The 15,838-nt window shown below is 33.3% G+C and overlaps 2 protein-coding genes across 2 annotated transcripts; one reads left to right on the top strand and one right to left on the bottom strand.

The window, feature by feature from the left end:
• Positions 1 to 22: 22 nt before the first annotated feature.
• Positions 23 to 2,802, top strand: LOTGIDRAFT_222938 (hypothetical protein). The gene is made up of 7 exons (XM_009067931.1): positions 23 to 114; positions 507 to 624; positions 845 to 952; positions 1,164 to 1,285; positions 1,475 to 1,514; positions 1,720 to 1,858; positions 2,262 to 2,802. Exons 1-7 carry the CDS (start codon positions 32 to 34, stop codon positions 2,348 to 2,350), a joined length of 699 nt encoding a protein of 232 aa, XP_009066179.1. The 5' UTR covers positions 23 to 31; the 3' UTR covers positions 2,351 to 2,802.
• Positions 2,803 to 10,374: 7,572 nt separating this feature from the next.
• On the bottom strand, positions 10,375 to 11,961 carry LOTGIDRAFT_83346 (hypothetical protein; the record flags this gene model as incomplete). Its single annotated transcript, XM_009067930.1, has 3 exons — positions 10,375 to 10,542; positions 11,209 to 11,483; positions 11,652 to 11,961. Coding segments are annotated over 3 exons (753 nt in total), but the record flags the coding sequence as incomplete, so codon positions are not given.
• Between the last annotated feature and the right edge of the window lie 3,877 nt (positions 11,962 to 15,838).

Genomic DNA, 15,838 nt, shown 5'->3' with positions numbered 1-15,838 from the left:
GTTACACTTTCAGTTTATTTCTGCTAACAAGATGGCGCCGAACACGCAGAGCAAAGGCCAAAGTGTGATTATTCGCCTGTATTTAATTTTATATAATGTCGCTCAGCTAGCTGGGTAAGTAGGCGTGCATTGCTTTGTGTTGGCAACAAGTTTTGCAACTGCTTCAGCTCGAAGCTCGCGTAAAAAGACGGTTTTTAGTGCATTTAGAAAAATGGGCGTGTGTAAATACCGAGATGTACCCTATTCAACAAAAATAGATATTACACCACTGGTTACAATTCAATTTTATACAGGGGTTGGAGGCCAACACTTGGCTGACTTTTGGAAGCAATAGCTGTGGCATCAGATTTTTCCTTATCTTGAGAGTGATTCAAACCCATGGCACCTTTTCTTTAGCAGACGACAATCCAAGTCGCTGCAGACAGAGCTATTCCGCACTTGGTTGACTTATGCGATGATTTAATTATTTATTTTGCTATTTTTAGTATTTTTACCTTGTTTTTCAGATGGTCGTTCCTCATGTACAAGATGGTGGAGGTGTACCTTAAACAAAAGTCGTTTAATCTGATCTATAAGGAAGTTGATTATATCGTGCAGATTTTCCAAACTGCAGCCATTTTAGAGGTGAGAATGGAATAAATAGTTTTAGCTTTTTCTAGTACCAGTACTGTAGTTTTGATCCTTGAATAATTATACCATAAGATTGTGTTTCATCATTTAATGTTTTCCCCTTTCTTCACTAATTTTTTATATTCTTATCCTTATTTTTTGTTTCCTTACCAATCCTGGAACTCTGGATGCCCTTGAACCACTCATCATAAAATTTTCTCTTTTTAATTTGTAGGTTCTACATTGTGCAGTGGGCTTTGTGAAATCTAGTGTGGTTTTAACAGCATTTCAGATAGCTTCTAGAGTCTTTTTGGTTTGGGGAATCGTCTATAGTGTGAAAGAGGTAGGAATAAATTTGTTATATTTACATCTGATTACATTATTTAGTTATTTGTGCTTGCCATTCAGCATCCCTTTCCAGTAATGTTTATGTGGTATTTGGCTTTGAAATTCCTATGAATGAGTCCACATAGCTGGTAATGCTTACTTTTGGATTTGTTAATTAGAAAGTCCATAACTGGTAGCCTAATGATTAATTGGTATTTTGCTTTCAGGTTCAGACCAGTCCAGCAGTTCCCATGTTTTTATTTGCATGGACTGTAACAGAGATCATTAGATACTCATTTTATTTTTTCTCACTGGTGGGAAGTGTACCCTATATACTCATCTGGTGCAGGTATTGATTTATTCCAAAATTTCCTGACATTTTTTAAATTTTACAATTTGTTTCAAAAGGCTTTGTGGGTCATGGAATACCTATAGTTAATAATTATTAGAAGTCAAATAAGCAGCTATGAGTGAAAAACTATTGAAAATCGGAATACATGAATATTACACAATTGCTGAATTTACATTCTATTTACAGATATACCTTTTTCATCATTCTCTATCCAGTTGGCGTGCTAGTAAGTTTACTTCTTTTATTTGCAAATCAACAAAGAACATTGTATTATTACATGCTTATATTAAGCTATTGACACATGTTTCTGATTTTAAACCCATCATCAGGAATGTACATACATATCTCAAGCTAGAGGTGAATTGCATTAAGAACAAATGACCACTTACAATATAACTGACCAAAGACTACTGTTTTTTTTCTCTTTCTAGGGTGAATTGTTGTCAATTTGGGGTGCCATGCCTTTTGTGAAGAAAACAAACCTATATAATTTAGATTTACCAAACCAGTATAACGTAGCCTTCAATTTCTACTTCTTCTTATGGTTCGTTATTGTCATGTACATACCAGGTAAGACTACGTCTGCTTTGACTTGTTTAGAATTAGTTCCCTTTGATTGTGAAAATCATGACATTGAAGGTACTTTTTGTAGATCAATTTCAGAGTTATTTCCCTTCCATTGCGCATGCTTTTCTGTAAATATTGCAATTTATGCTTGCTTCATATTCCAACTTCCAACTAAGTCTTTTCTGGTAAATTAAGCTATTGGTAATCTTAGTTGTTCTATGTGTAGTAATAGTAGTTTAGTAATTGGTTTAGTAATGTTAATGTTAGTAATTGTTTTAGTAATGGTAAATTTATTAGTTGTATTTAGTTATGGTGAATTACTTGCTCTTATCAGAATTATTCATTTGAATTTAGTAACAATGAACTCCAGAATGATAAATTTAATATAAATTCTATTTTCTTTCAGTTTTTCCTCAGCTGTACATGCATATGTTACGTCAAAGAAGAAAAATGGTGGGTGGAGAAAATACTAAACTCAGGCAGAAAGCCGACTAAAATTTCCTTGAACAAATTCCTGGCAGTAGCTATTTGCCAAGTTACTGGCAGGAGCTATTTGGATAAATTCCTTGCAGGGAAAATTTGAACAAATTATTGGCAGGGTCTAATTGAACAAGTGACTGGCAGCAGCTATTTGACAAGTTACTGGCAGCGTCTATTTGCCAAATTTTCAGGCTGTTTATTTCTAAAATCGTGGTTTCAAATTTTACAAAGCATTTAGTAGCATATACTCAATGAAAAAATGATGTGATTGGATGAATGATTTCTTTGAATTTGAGCATAATCTGATAAACAGTAGACATAGCTAATGAATAAATTTTAGAAAATTTAGCTCTAGAAATTTGAGAATTTAAGCCAATGAAAAAAGGCTAAATTCAAAATCTAGGTTAGTGAATATATCAATAATTATTTTATACTACTAACTTTTTAATAAATTTGTATTAATCCTTGCCCATTTTTTCAGTTATATGAGTCGTGTCTCAAGCTTTTCAAGAATCGAAACCCTGTACCACCAGGTTAGCAAATAAGTTCCTTAACTTATTATATTTAGCTTTTGCTAAATGAAATCAGACGAGCAAAATAAATGAACTTATTGCACAGCATAAAGTGGGTGTATGTTAATTGATAACCACCTGGTATAATAATGATCATTTGGAAAATAAAGCTTCATAAGGACAGTTGATTTGGAAATTTGGGTTAAATTTCCAATATTTGATAATCTGGCATAATGATAGTATGGTCAATAAAAGCTTGTCCAAGACATTTGGTATGGAAATTGGGGTTATATTTCCAATATTCAAGATCTGAATTTTTAAATGGGGACATGAGCAAAGTACATGAACTTATTGCACAGGATAAAGTGGGCGTATATGAAGTGATAACAACCTGGTATAATGATATATATATACTGATTTTATTTTATTTTTATATAAAATTCGACAAAATACTGGTAGCTGATAACTAAAATGGTATTTTATTTTAAATTGTACTAAAAAAAAATATTTAGCCTGTCATATCTAGAGAGTCTACATGGTTTTGAAATTGGTTTAGTGTATACCTACAACCCATTAAATGCCTTTACTCTTCTGGGACTTGCTCTCAGAAGCATAGTAACTGAGGATTTAGTTTTGAATAACAGGCTTCAGTTTTGAATAACTGAGGCTTCAGTTTTTGAATAACTGAGGCTTCAGTTTTTGAATAACTGAGACTTCAGCTTAGGGGTAAATGAGACTTTGATATTCAGCATTAATATAGCTGAGTAAAATTACTTTAAAAGTAATGATTTTTCAGGCAATAAGCCGAAGTATCATGTTTATAAAAGTTGGCCTTAGTCAATACATGTTACATAGAGGCATTGATGGGTTATAATAAGGTAAGGTGATAGAGGCATTACAGTAAGAGAGGCATTTAATGGGATTATGCCATGGTGCCTTAATTTGGTGGTAGAGGTAAGATCTATCATGACATGTGGTAAAGTGGTTTAAATGGTCATGTCCATTTATATTTAATGATTATAAACGATTTCTTTTTTAAAATACACATGCAAGTTTTCCCGAAATTAACAAGCCAGCCAAATATTGATTAGAATGGTAAACTTTGACCTCTGTTAAATAGATCTCTTGATATGAGGCATTCAAAATGACGTGAGTTACCATGGTAACCACTATTATTTTCTACGTCATTTTATGTGTTTCGACAATGACAAAAATATTCAAGCTATATATATCTTTATGTGATTCTCTAGTTCATTGGTCTGCCCCAAATGTTTTTGGATTCCTTCTGAATTGGGATACATCATTTCTTAAAAGCAAGCCATAATTTGTGTGAAGTTTTGGAAGTGCTTTATTATTTTAGAATAAGAAATTTTCTGACTTTTTTCTCCATTTCATCATCAATAGAAGAACCTTCAAGATTTGAACCTTCAGCGCCCAATTACCTATCAATGACATGCCCCGTCCAATGCTTTTTAGAGCAGACCAATCAAACCTTATGGTGTAGTTCTTTTTTTTTTTAAATATCCAAAATGACACCAATAAAAGCAGAATTATTTTAAACATGACATGATAGTTATAATAATAGAATAGAGTGGTCAAAAAGGCATTCAGACACAGTTTTGACATCCATTCAGGCTAAGCTAGGCTAGACCGAAGGGACATAACTCTTATTATACTATGATCAAAACTGTCTCAGAAGGCCCTTATCCACCACTTCCATGTAATAAGAAACTATAAACTAATATATATAACCAATAACTTGTACATATATACACATAAGCTTTAACACAAAGGGAAATAACTCTTTCTTCCTGAGGTCACAATGTTTTCATTTAAAGGGAGGTAATTGTTATTGAGTTAATAGTAACAATAAAATAAAAATTAAACAAAAAAACTCAGAAAAGATTATGAATTATTCAAATGTGTAGAAAAAAAGTGACAAATGCAGTTATTGTGTTCCCTTTTGTCATTTAAACGACTAGAGTTACATCCCTTTACCATCTAGGCTAATGAAGGGAGGTTACTTTAGTAGATATAAATGTAATTTTTTCTAGAAATAATAAACTCTGTATATGAATAAATAACTGAGAGTAAAGGCCCATTATAACTTTCTAAGTTTTAGAGGTAGGTCTATAATGGACAACAAAATTATTTCTTACAAATTTTTTAAGCTATTTTCAAAGCTATGATACATAAACTAAATTCCAGACAATTTATGTCTGCTATTTGAAGAAGCAAGCTGAATCAGAGATTGGTGAACATGTTTTGATGGTTTAAGCGCTGAAAACTAAAGCCATAGGTGCTTTGATTTTGGGATTTGCCAAAAACGTTGTGTTTTTTTTTTTTAAGCCATAACACAGAAATTTCAAATTGCAGACACACACTACTGAAGCAACCTTTTCTAAAGTAGTAAAGTACAAAGTTTTGCAATTACTATAAATATCAGTGAAAATTGTCAAAATATATAACAGAAGCGAATGCAACAAAAATCAAGATATTCTAACGAAGATTACAAAATATTTTTAAATTTCAAATGCATTTTTTTCTATCACATTCTTGGCCTAGTTTACATAATAATGAATGAGGTAGCAACGTTCAATGAAAGCTTAAGCCAACTTTAAGCTTTGAAGCTCAGCTTAAAGCACTTTTGTTTAAAAAAAAAAAGCATATTCAAGAGATAACACTTTGATTTTCCTTTGTTAATTAATCCCACAATGTATTATATTACATTGACATTGAGGAGGGTTAAAGATTTAAACCTAGGATTAAAAAAAGTAAAATTAAGCTCTTAAGCTTTAGGATTTAATTTAAATAAAATTTAGTATAGTGGTTTTAGTTTTTCTGCAATTCCTGATAGAAGTTCATTATTAGAATGATAATAATGTGGTTTTAATAATGAAGATATAATAAACATAATGATACAATATTGAGTTATAAAAATAATAATAATGTTCAAAAGTAATAATAATGGCAAAGAAACCTGAGAAGCCATAATGGAAATAAGATGCAGAAATTTGAACAACAATAAAGTTTTTCTTTTATTTAGAACTTAGAGTTAGAGTTATAACCTTTAATTTAAATCCCAAAAGGTTATATATTAATTATAACCATTGGCATTATTGTGTTATATATTTTATAATCCATGACATTTGTTTTATCATCTGAAACCGTAATGTTATATTCAGATTCCAAATTGTTATATATAACTTATAATTTGGAAACCATCAAGTTTCTGTTATATTGTGATTTGGAAACCATGTAGTTATAAATTTATAACTTATTTTGTTTTATATAACTTATAATTTGGAAACCTTGATTTAGCACTAATAACAATTATATTATCACAAATTTTCTTATAGAGGTTATAGGTTATAGGTTAGATATCTAGTTGAACTTTGGTATTGTCTTCTTTGTTGAATTCAAATTTTCACCTTAAGATCATCTTAGGTTATTATATGTAAGCAATGGTGATTTTAGCAAAATTTCAACACTTTTGAATTAACCACTTAAATGCCAATCTGTCTCAAATGAAATTTTGCAGAAATTTTTGGACTGAATTAAAGGAAAGCTCAGGGAGAGTGCTCCTTTAATTCATGTTTTCAAAATATGAATTCAACAAAGTAACGTAAGTAAAGTTCTAAAAGTAAAGAGACATTTCTACAAATAGAGAAAACATAATTAACAAAAAAAAACTTATAATATATTTAACTTTCTATAACTATGCATTAAATGTAATAAATTTCCTAAAAATGTTGGATGAAAAAAAAATGGCTTTCTTAGAACTAGCACTGTTAATATTCTCTACAAGGGAATGTTACATCTAATATAATTTGTCATATATTCTAAGTAAGGATTTAACGTTAAGGCATTATCATAAACTTGTACAATACTGAAAATTTGCCTATAAATTTACCAAAACTCAGACATGGCTGCAAGTTGGCTCTTAAATTTACCAAAATATATTGCTGACAAATTTGAATTGAATTTAATGAATATTTTGCGAATATTGAGTATTTCTAGATTCCCAATTACTGTCAAGAAAGTTTCAAAGTAATTGTAAGAGACTCAGAATCAAGCGTAACTACCAAATGCTCGCTTATGGGTACCAAAAAAGCAGGGAATTCTCACTTAAATGCCTGATGTTCCATGATGATTCCTGTAAATTTTCAGGATTGTACTAATCCATAATATGCCTTTAGTTATCAAGAAATAACATTTTATAAAGTTTTAACTATAATTTTTCTTAACAAGAACCATTCGTTCTCCTTTAGATTGACAAAGAATTTTTCAAACAGAAGTAACAGAATACATCAGCTACGCCTAAGTTTCCGCAAAATAAGATATTTACACACAAAATCATGAATAATTATACAGTGATTTATCCAAAAATATTGCATTCAAATTTTATTACGAAAGTCAAAAGAAAATAAATAAAATTGCAAAGATTTTTCTTAAATCTTTAATTTTTTCAGTAAAGAACTGGCAAAAAGAAAAAAAATATACAAAATTTACTGATTTTTAAATTCTTATGTTCCTTCTTTAATATATTTCTTCATCATTAATGAAGTAATTAACACAATATATTTTAATTAACACAAAACAATCAAACAACAAGCTAATTAAAGGCATAGTTTGATTCTAAATTTTCATTCCTTAAGCCTGCTCAATTCCTACGTTTTAAAATTCAATAAAGCTTGCTTAGTTTTCATAATTTGTGAACTTTTCAATTTTGTGTAGAAGTTAAATGTTAGATTGTTCTCATAAAAGCACTGGCAGAGGTCTAAAAATCAAAATTAATATTCAATTAAGTGATATCTTTCAATTATGTTGACATCAAATTGAGAAAGCTAGTTTTGAAGAAATAGAATTAAACCCAACCTTTTCTTTAAGACTAATTATTCTTAGTACCTAATAATGAACAACTTGGTATTTTCCTGTTGAATTTTAAATCAAGTTTTTGTATAGAAGCCTAGTATTAATAACCTGATGCCTCTCTGTAAATGGGATTATCAACTCATTTCTGATGCCATTTTCTTGAAAAACTTGATTTAAAATGGTAGAAAAAATAAGCAATCGTTCCTAAATGCATTATAATGATTACTAAATATTCAACTTATTAAGGCACACACACAAAATTCAGAAAAACAAAAATTTAATAAATCAAAAAACAAAACAATGCTAGCAGCATAGTTCATTTTGATCAAAATGTAATGGGTGTGTCTAATCACTCAACTTTGACCAAAGTGAAAAATGTGCTGGTAAAATGATTAAATGAAAGAATTAATAGTAGAATGAAAGAGAGAATGATCTGACCCGCTTTGTAATACAATTTGAGATCATATCTCCAAATTTACAACAATTTTCTTACAAATTTTAATATTGTACTTCTCAGTTACTTTGACCACAATTGGGCAATTGTTACTGTAGACTTTCAGTTGGGTTATTTTTTGTTAATGGTTAATTTATTAATTTGACGTGTATAACCCAATTTTTTGATTCAGTGAGTAAATGTGTGCAATTTCGGTAACCATAAATGGTTATTTACTGGTAACCGAAAGCCATATTGGTTACTTAAGAAAATATTGGTTACCCAAAATAGATCTGCATTAACCACATTCCTGATAGTAACCTGCCGTGCATCTCTTCAAAACTTAACCAAGAAGCAGCAATATTAAAATATATAAAGAAAAATAAACAAAATAAAATGCACTTTCACAAATTTACTTCAAAAAAAAAAAAAATTTGAAATCTGATTCATTTTAATGTAATAAATAATTATAAAAAAAAATTAAATGAAAAATTATGCTTAATACCTGAAGAAACGAAAAAAAACTGTTCTGCAAAATTGTGAAAAGTACACCTTATTTTGTTAGGCAACCAGAAAAATTCATATATTTAGGACCGTCCGATTATATTTTTTGGATCATTTGCTGTTAAAAGTACTAATCTAGAGGCTGAAAAGTGTAATTTTGTTCAAAATACTCAAATCAAATTAAAAGGGAAAAAAATGAATGTCCTCTTCCCATCACAAAATGGGAGCAAAACATCAGGTTGCAAATATTAAAAAAATTCCAGGTAAAGTCCAAATCCAAAATGTATGAATTTGAATGGCAGCTGAGGTAAATGGATGAATGTTAACCCTATATATATATATATATAACACATTGAAACTATACAAACTATTTATTTTATATATAGGAACTATTATTATTTATTAATTACTATCTATGTTCATTGCATTTTTATAAGGCAGGCATGTATTGAATTTTCTCTGTTCCACTCTGCGATTTAGAGAGTCTACAAGGCTATGGTTTATTAAGTCCACATAGCTAATAATGTATATTTAAAGTTTGGTTTTGTCAATTTCTCAATAACTCATAATCTTTAGATTTGAGTTTTGGTTTTATTCCTAAAAAATTGCAATCAAGTGGGTCTAGCTTGATTTGATTGATTGGTTTTGATTGACAGAGGTCCATTGATTTAAGATAAAAAACACATACAGCCTGCCTTTTCTTGAAGAGCATACAAGGGGGGTAACTTTTGCAGCATCAACTGGCATAGAAATAATCATGACATGTGAAAAAATTCCCATGGTTATTTTACACCTTAATTGAGTGATCACAAATTTGTCAGCCATGTTGAATGCAACCTTAGTCGCTCCCAATGCTTGCTCTCCATTCTACTGTGGTTTTTGCACTAAACATAAATGCACGCAGTGTAGAATTATACATAAATATACGTCAGAGGCCCTCTTGTGATTATCCAATTGTAGTTTTAAATTCTCTTGAGCAGAACTGGAATGCTAATACAGCGGCAACCTTTGACACGCTGAATTAGGTTTCAAATAGTTTGTGCTCTTCACATATAAGAGTTTCCCTGAATATCCTTCTCAAAATTCTCCTGTAGGTTTTCTTTCTTATTATGAGCAAGGTAGAATGGTTTATATAATGGTAGTGCAGTTTAAAAGCAAAGCTTAACAAGGCATAATTTCTAGGATTCAGTGAACGCTAGTGTTAACCCTTTACCAACACTATACAGTGTTAACATACTCATAATATATTAAAGTTTCCTAATAGTGTAACACTAAATATGAATAACACTAACAATCTCCCATTCAACACTAGAATTGACCCATTTAACAATAAAAATTAACATTAGCATTGACCCAGTTAATTAGGAACAACACTGGAATTGACCCAGTTAACTCTAGTGTTGACCCAGATAACACTAACATTGACCCAGTTAATAAGGAACAACACTGGAATTGACCCAGTTAACAATAAGAAATAACACTAGCATTGACCTGATTAATGCCAAGCATGACCTGAATGATATAACATGAAAGAGTAACACTAGCATTGACCCGATTAACACTAGAAATGACCTGATTAACACTAAGAACAACACTAGTATTGACCTGATTAACATGTAAGAGTAACACTGGCAATGACCCGATTAAAATCCATCATAGATATAAATTATGTACAAAGGAAAACACAACAATACAGTTCAACAAGTACCCGATTATTTTAAATGTTCTGCCAAGTGCAGAGAAAAGTACATTCTATCATAGCAATCTTCCCCACAAGATGGGCACATGAAAGGGTGTGCCACGTCTCTGGCGTGTAACTTCTGATGAATCCTATACATTGCATACTCAGCAAAAAAACTGTAACAGTGGCTACAACGAAACATCTTGCCGGAGGTCAAAAGACTGGATAATGTTTCGTTCATCAGGGTCTCCGTTCCTGAGGATAGCGATGGACTCGTAGCAACTGAGCCACTACTTTCAAAACTTGAGGGACTCAGCATGCGTAGATCATACGAGGAATCCAATATTCCCTTAGCATCAGCACCACAGCAGGTTTTAACCTGGATTCCCATGTTACGGCATCCTGGTTTTGCTTCCGATGGACTTTCTGGAGTTACGTCATCTGTTTCCATGGTAGATTTGGGACCCATGTCATCCATTGTGTTGTCAAGGAGTTTAATTTTCGAGGAGAAGTGATGTGGAGCTGGACTGACGCTTAGATTGAGGGCGTCAGATTGCACTAGAGCTGAAGTAGAGGGGTTGTAGCTGGTGGCATACTGCAGTAAAGAGGTAGATGAATACGGCGGATACAAGCCGTGAGGTAGCGAAGTCAGTGAGCTGTAGCCAGCATACAGAGCATTAGCAGCACTCGCACTTAAAGATGCTAGATCATAGTTGTGAGAACTGTCAGGCAGTACCAATGATGATTCGGGACCTGGTCTAGTACTGCTTACATCTCCTGAATTCTCATCTTGTTTGGATCTGGCTGAGGGAGAGACATCTCTTGGTGCTCCCATCTTGCCTTGCTTCTGGGTGAAGAAGTCCCAAACGCTGTCAGTTACTATGCCGTGTCGTCTAGCATGTCTTCTGAGGGTGGAGCCACGTGTGAACTTTGCGCCACAGATGTGGCATTGATATGGTTTGATTCCAGCATGAAGCTTCATGTGGCTCTTCATGTTGTTCTTGTATCCAAAACGCTTCTTACACAATGGACACTCAAATGGCTTCTGATCCGCATGCATTCTTTCATGATATCGAAGAAAGGACTTGGGAATATCTTTTTCACACAGACGGCACCATTCTTTGTCTTTTGATTGGGTTGAAACTTCAACAGCTTCAGGTGTAGCAGCTGGTTCCCCGTTAAATTCCTCTTCGTTGTTGTCAGATGACATAGAGTTCTCATTGGAATCTTCTTCATCTGGTAGATCATCTTTCTCACCATTGATGTTGAGGTAGTTCAGTGAATCTTTTTCAGCTTTTGGGAGATCGTGACTCAGCAAATGGTCTTTCAAGCTTTGCAAATCAAAGGTCGTCTTCCCGCAGTATCTGCACAAACAAGCTCCATCCACATGCTTTCTTCTCATGTGCACTCTCACACTATATTTCCGAGTGAAGGTTAATCCACAAATGGCGCACACGTATGGCTTCTCGCCCATATGAATGCGCTCGTGAGAGATCCTTATCGAGACTTTAGAAAATCTTTCTCCACAAAATCGACAAGCGTAGGGTTTGTGACTGGTATGTAATTGTTCATGAGCCTCCAGCTCTTGCACGTTACTAAAAACTTTGCCGCACAAACCACACTGTTTATCAGTCCTATTTTTATTTGAGGTTATCTCCCCTAGTTCATTGTCTTCATTTGAACCCTGAGTAATCCCTGAGAACTCATTTCCACCATTTCCTAGTCCGCTTCTGCTCCTCTCCGCAGAATCTCTACATGGAAATAGATTTTGTCCAGTGTCCACCAAGATGGAGTCGCGCCGCTCTCCATCTTCCTCGTCTTTTTCAGCGCCCATTAGCGCTGTCCCTGAGTGACTGTAAGGTCGTCCTTGTAAATGGGACGCCTCATCATACTTAAATACAGAATTTGAGGTATCTGTTTTGTGGTCCAATGATCGATCCGAATTTCTGAACTTGTCCCTATCTTGATCCTCGCCAACGGGTGAAGAAGAGTTCCTTCCCCTAGACACCATGGATTCCGGTGAATTGTTGGTCGGTGTTGGTGTAAACATCTGACGATTTTCAGAATCTGGCGTCATCCTGGTTGATGGAGGATCCAGACTGGCATCCCGAGATGTTCGACCGTTCTGTGGTTCCTTTCGTTCCTGAGGTTCTATTTTAATGCTATTTAGAGCATTTCGGTTTTGGTCCAGACTATTTGTTGAGGTAGCATGGTATAGCGAGGCAGGAAATCCACCATAAAAAGGGCTGTGAGAATTGACTGCGGCTATGGGAAAAGAGGTATTTGTTGAGAATGGTTTAGGTTCTGGTTTAGTTCGCTGTTGATTGTCTGTATTGTTGGACATCAAACTTCCTGCAGCCCGCAGTAGAGGACAGCGTTTCTCATGGTAACGCCGGGTGGTAGATCTGGTGAAAACTTTACCACAATAACTACACATTCGGGATTTTCTCGGGAACCCGTTGGACACATAATTATAAAGCTCACTGTTGTAATTATATGATGGCATGGGAACACCACTTATCCCGTATGGAAATTCTTGAATACGGGAATAAGCCAACTCTGCAACTGTTTTTGGACTTTCCTGAATTCGTGAGTAAGCAAGCTCTGCCACAGTTTTCGGACTCTCCTGAATTCTTGAATATGGTGAGGGCAGAGCTGGGGAGGTAGTTTTCGGACCATCTGAGGCTTCGTAGCTATAGTCACTGGTGGTGGATGCCTTTGTCTCTTCCCGAGGTGGTGATACTGTGGTATAGGTAGGCATCATGCGCTGAGAAGGGAGATAACTTTTACTTGGTCCACTCATAATGAAACTGGATGAAGAGTGATAATAAGAATACCTGAGTTATAAAATGTTGAAATGGCAAATACGCCAGATTTAGTGGGTGTAGCAACCTGAAAAGACACAAAAAACAGGAATTAATATTGACGTTTATATAATCCAAACATGATATACACCCACACAGCAGTTTATATTTATAGGCAGGCATAAAATGATAAAATAACACAAGACCCTAATACATTTAAGATACACGCCCACACAGCAGTTATAAAATGCATGCCTTCTGTTTGCAATATCAGCTTAAACTGGAAGCAGACATTAACTTTACCCTCATATATAACTGTCAATATTTCTTCCTAATTTCTTAAGTTTTCAATCATTTAAATAAAAAGACAAGCAATGACAAACGAACATTATTAAACTTTGACCTTATTCTCTTCCATTTATAGTGATAACTTTCCCCTGACTTACATTTCCTTAGATTTCCCTCATATCTTAGTCATTGAAATGAAATTATTTTCTACAGTAGTTAAGCATTGAGAAACAAACCTAAATTTTGGCCTTACAATAAACCGCATCTAGGCCTACTAAATCACTCTATTTCTTTTCATCATGGGGCATCATTTGCTCAAATTCACCTTAAAGTAAGCATATTTCTGATGCCATGGCATGTGCTTTTAAGATGCTAATGTTCACTACCCTAACTCTACATTAGTTACGATTATAGCCTATTTAGTAAATTTAATTGTATGAAGAAATGTTTTATAAAAACAAAACAACAAAATAGAATTTATTTTCAATTCCAATTTGTAGAATTTAAGTAAGTCTTTGGCGACCAATTTGGTTAGTCATTTTTAAAAGCAACTGAATTTATTTTCATTTTGTTTACTACGAAAGAAAAAATCTAGTTTACAACAAGATAAACTATTTAATAGCCTGATACTTATATACTCTCTAAACAAAAACAATTTGATTTAATGACCTCCTAAAGAGGAGAGCACAAAAATATCATTTGGCACAATTTCTGACTTTACTCCTGACAATCGCAGAATTTTTATTACATCTTTCTGGCATTCTTGGCCTAATTATTGATGAAACAGACACACTATTTCTTCCCTTACAGTTGATAATGGACTCTTCCGTGACCTATTTAACTTGCATTCCATTAGATTGCACTGATAACTGTCGAATATAACTGACCTCTATTTTAAGCTATTTGGCCAAATTTTATTCAAAAATAATAGAAAATTCACTACAATTTGCTAGAAATGAAGTAATTGAAGCATTGATAGTTTGAAATTTGTATTTTTCTTTTGATTTTTGACATCTTCAATGCATTTCAGTGGTAAAAATTATGAATATCGCTTGTGAATATAACTGACCTCTATTACAAACTATTTGGCCAAATTTTCATCAAAAATAATCGAAAATTCACTATACTTTACTTGAAATGAAATAGCCAAAGTGTTGGTTATGTAAAATTTGGAATCTTCTTTGTTTTTTAACATCTTCAATGCATTTCAGTGGTAAAAATTATAATAACTGACCTCTAATACAAAATATTTGGCCAAATTTTATTAAAACTTTTGGAAAACCAACAATTTATCATTAAAACAATTGCAATGTGTTGCTATGCATCCCACAGAAATAAGAAAGACTTTGGCAAATTGTTCATTAAAATCATTGTTCCCCTGTATTAACTAGGCAAATTCGTTTTTGACTTGGGACAATCGCTTTAAACTTAGGCAAAGTTGATTGTAAATGATCCGTTGGGAGAAACACAATGTTTGTAGGGTCAGTCACTTTAAATAAAACATTGGTTATAAATGGTCTTCTGGGACAACAACTTTAAACACAATATTGGTTGTAAATGGCCTGTACAGAACAACTTATATAGTAGATAACTGTTGGTTTACAATTGATAAATGACTTTATCTCTCCAGTATGACAGGGGTTCACCTTAAACGACTTTTACACTTAGCACTCGACCTAATTTCACTATCAATCTAGTACAGATGCAAGACTGTACTAGCAGACGGTCAAAGGTGGTGTACACTAATACCAGGCCCGGCAGCATCAAACTTTCTGATCTTTAAGATGCACCTTATTTCCTAGTAAGAGATCAAATTGTACAGATCCAAGAATGTACAAGCAGACGGTCAAAGGTGGTGAAAACCAAAACCAGAAAAACTCTCAAAAGCTTCAAGTGTAGCATCTGAATTCTCAAAAATTTTAAGATGGACTAACTAACAAGACCTTATTGTGTCAACACCCTAAAATAACTTCAGTTCGATTGTTTGGATATTAAAAAATCATCCCTTACTTTGCTCAAACACCTTTGTTCCTCATATTGGAAAGTTAACCTCCGAAATCCGAAACTTGTAAAAGCAGCTCGAGATGAGATTTTTTCCAATAAAGGTGGAAGAACTAACAATCCATAAGGAAGATGAGCAATGACAAGAAAATATGGCTGTCCTTTGGGACCACATACATCAGAATCTTCCAAGCAATGCGACAAATCAGGCGTTAAAAAAGACAGCAGTCGAGCAATTAGATTCCAATAAATTTTATTTCACACGTCTGGATAATTGAGACACATTTCTCACTTTGGTTAGTGCTCAAGAGACACTTTTTTGAATCTGATTGAATTACAGAATTTTTTTTAGCGCATCTGTTCTTGTGAAGAGACAGTTAATCGTTCCGAAGGTGAAACGATGAT

Source organism: Lottia gigantea (genome assembly GCF_000327385.1).
Source record: "Lottia gigantea unplaced genomic scaffold LOTGIsca_87, whole genome shotgun sequence".
NCBI lineage: Eukaryota > Metazoa > Mollusca > Gastropoda > Lottiidae > Lottia > Lottia gigantea.
This window is presented reverse-complemented; position numbering and strand designations above follow the sequence as displayed.

Coding starts and splice junctions, on each gene's coding strand:
- LOTGIDRAFT_222938 (XM_009067931.1), top strand. CDS start 32: ATGGCGCCGAACACGCAGAGCAAAGGCCAAAGTGTGATTATTCGCCTG. Junction 953..1,163: donor TCGTCTATAGTGTGAAAGAG/GTAGGAATAAAT, acceptor TTTTGCTTTCAG/GTTCAGACCAGTCCAGCAGT. Junction 1,515..1,719: donor TCTATCCAGTTGGCGTGCTA/GTAAGTTTACTT, acceptor TTCTCTTTCTAG/GGTGAATTGTTGTCAATTTG.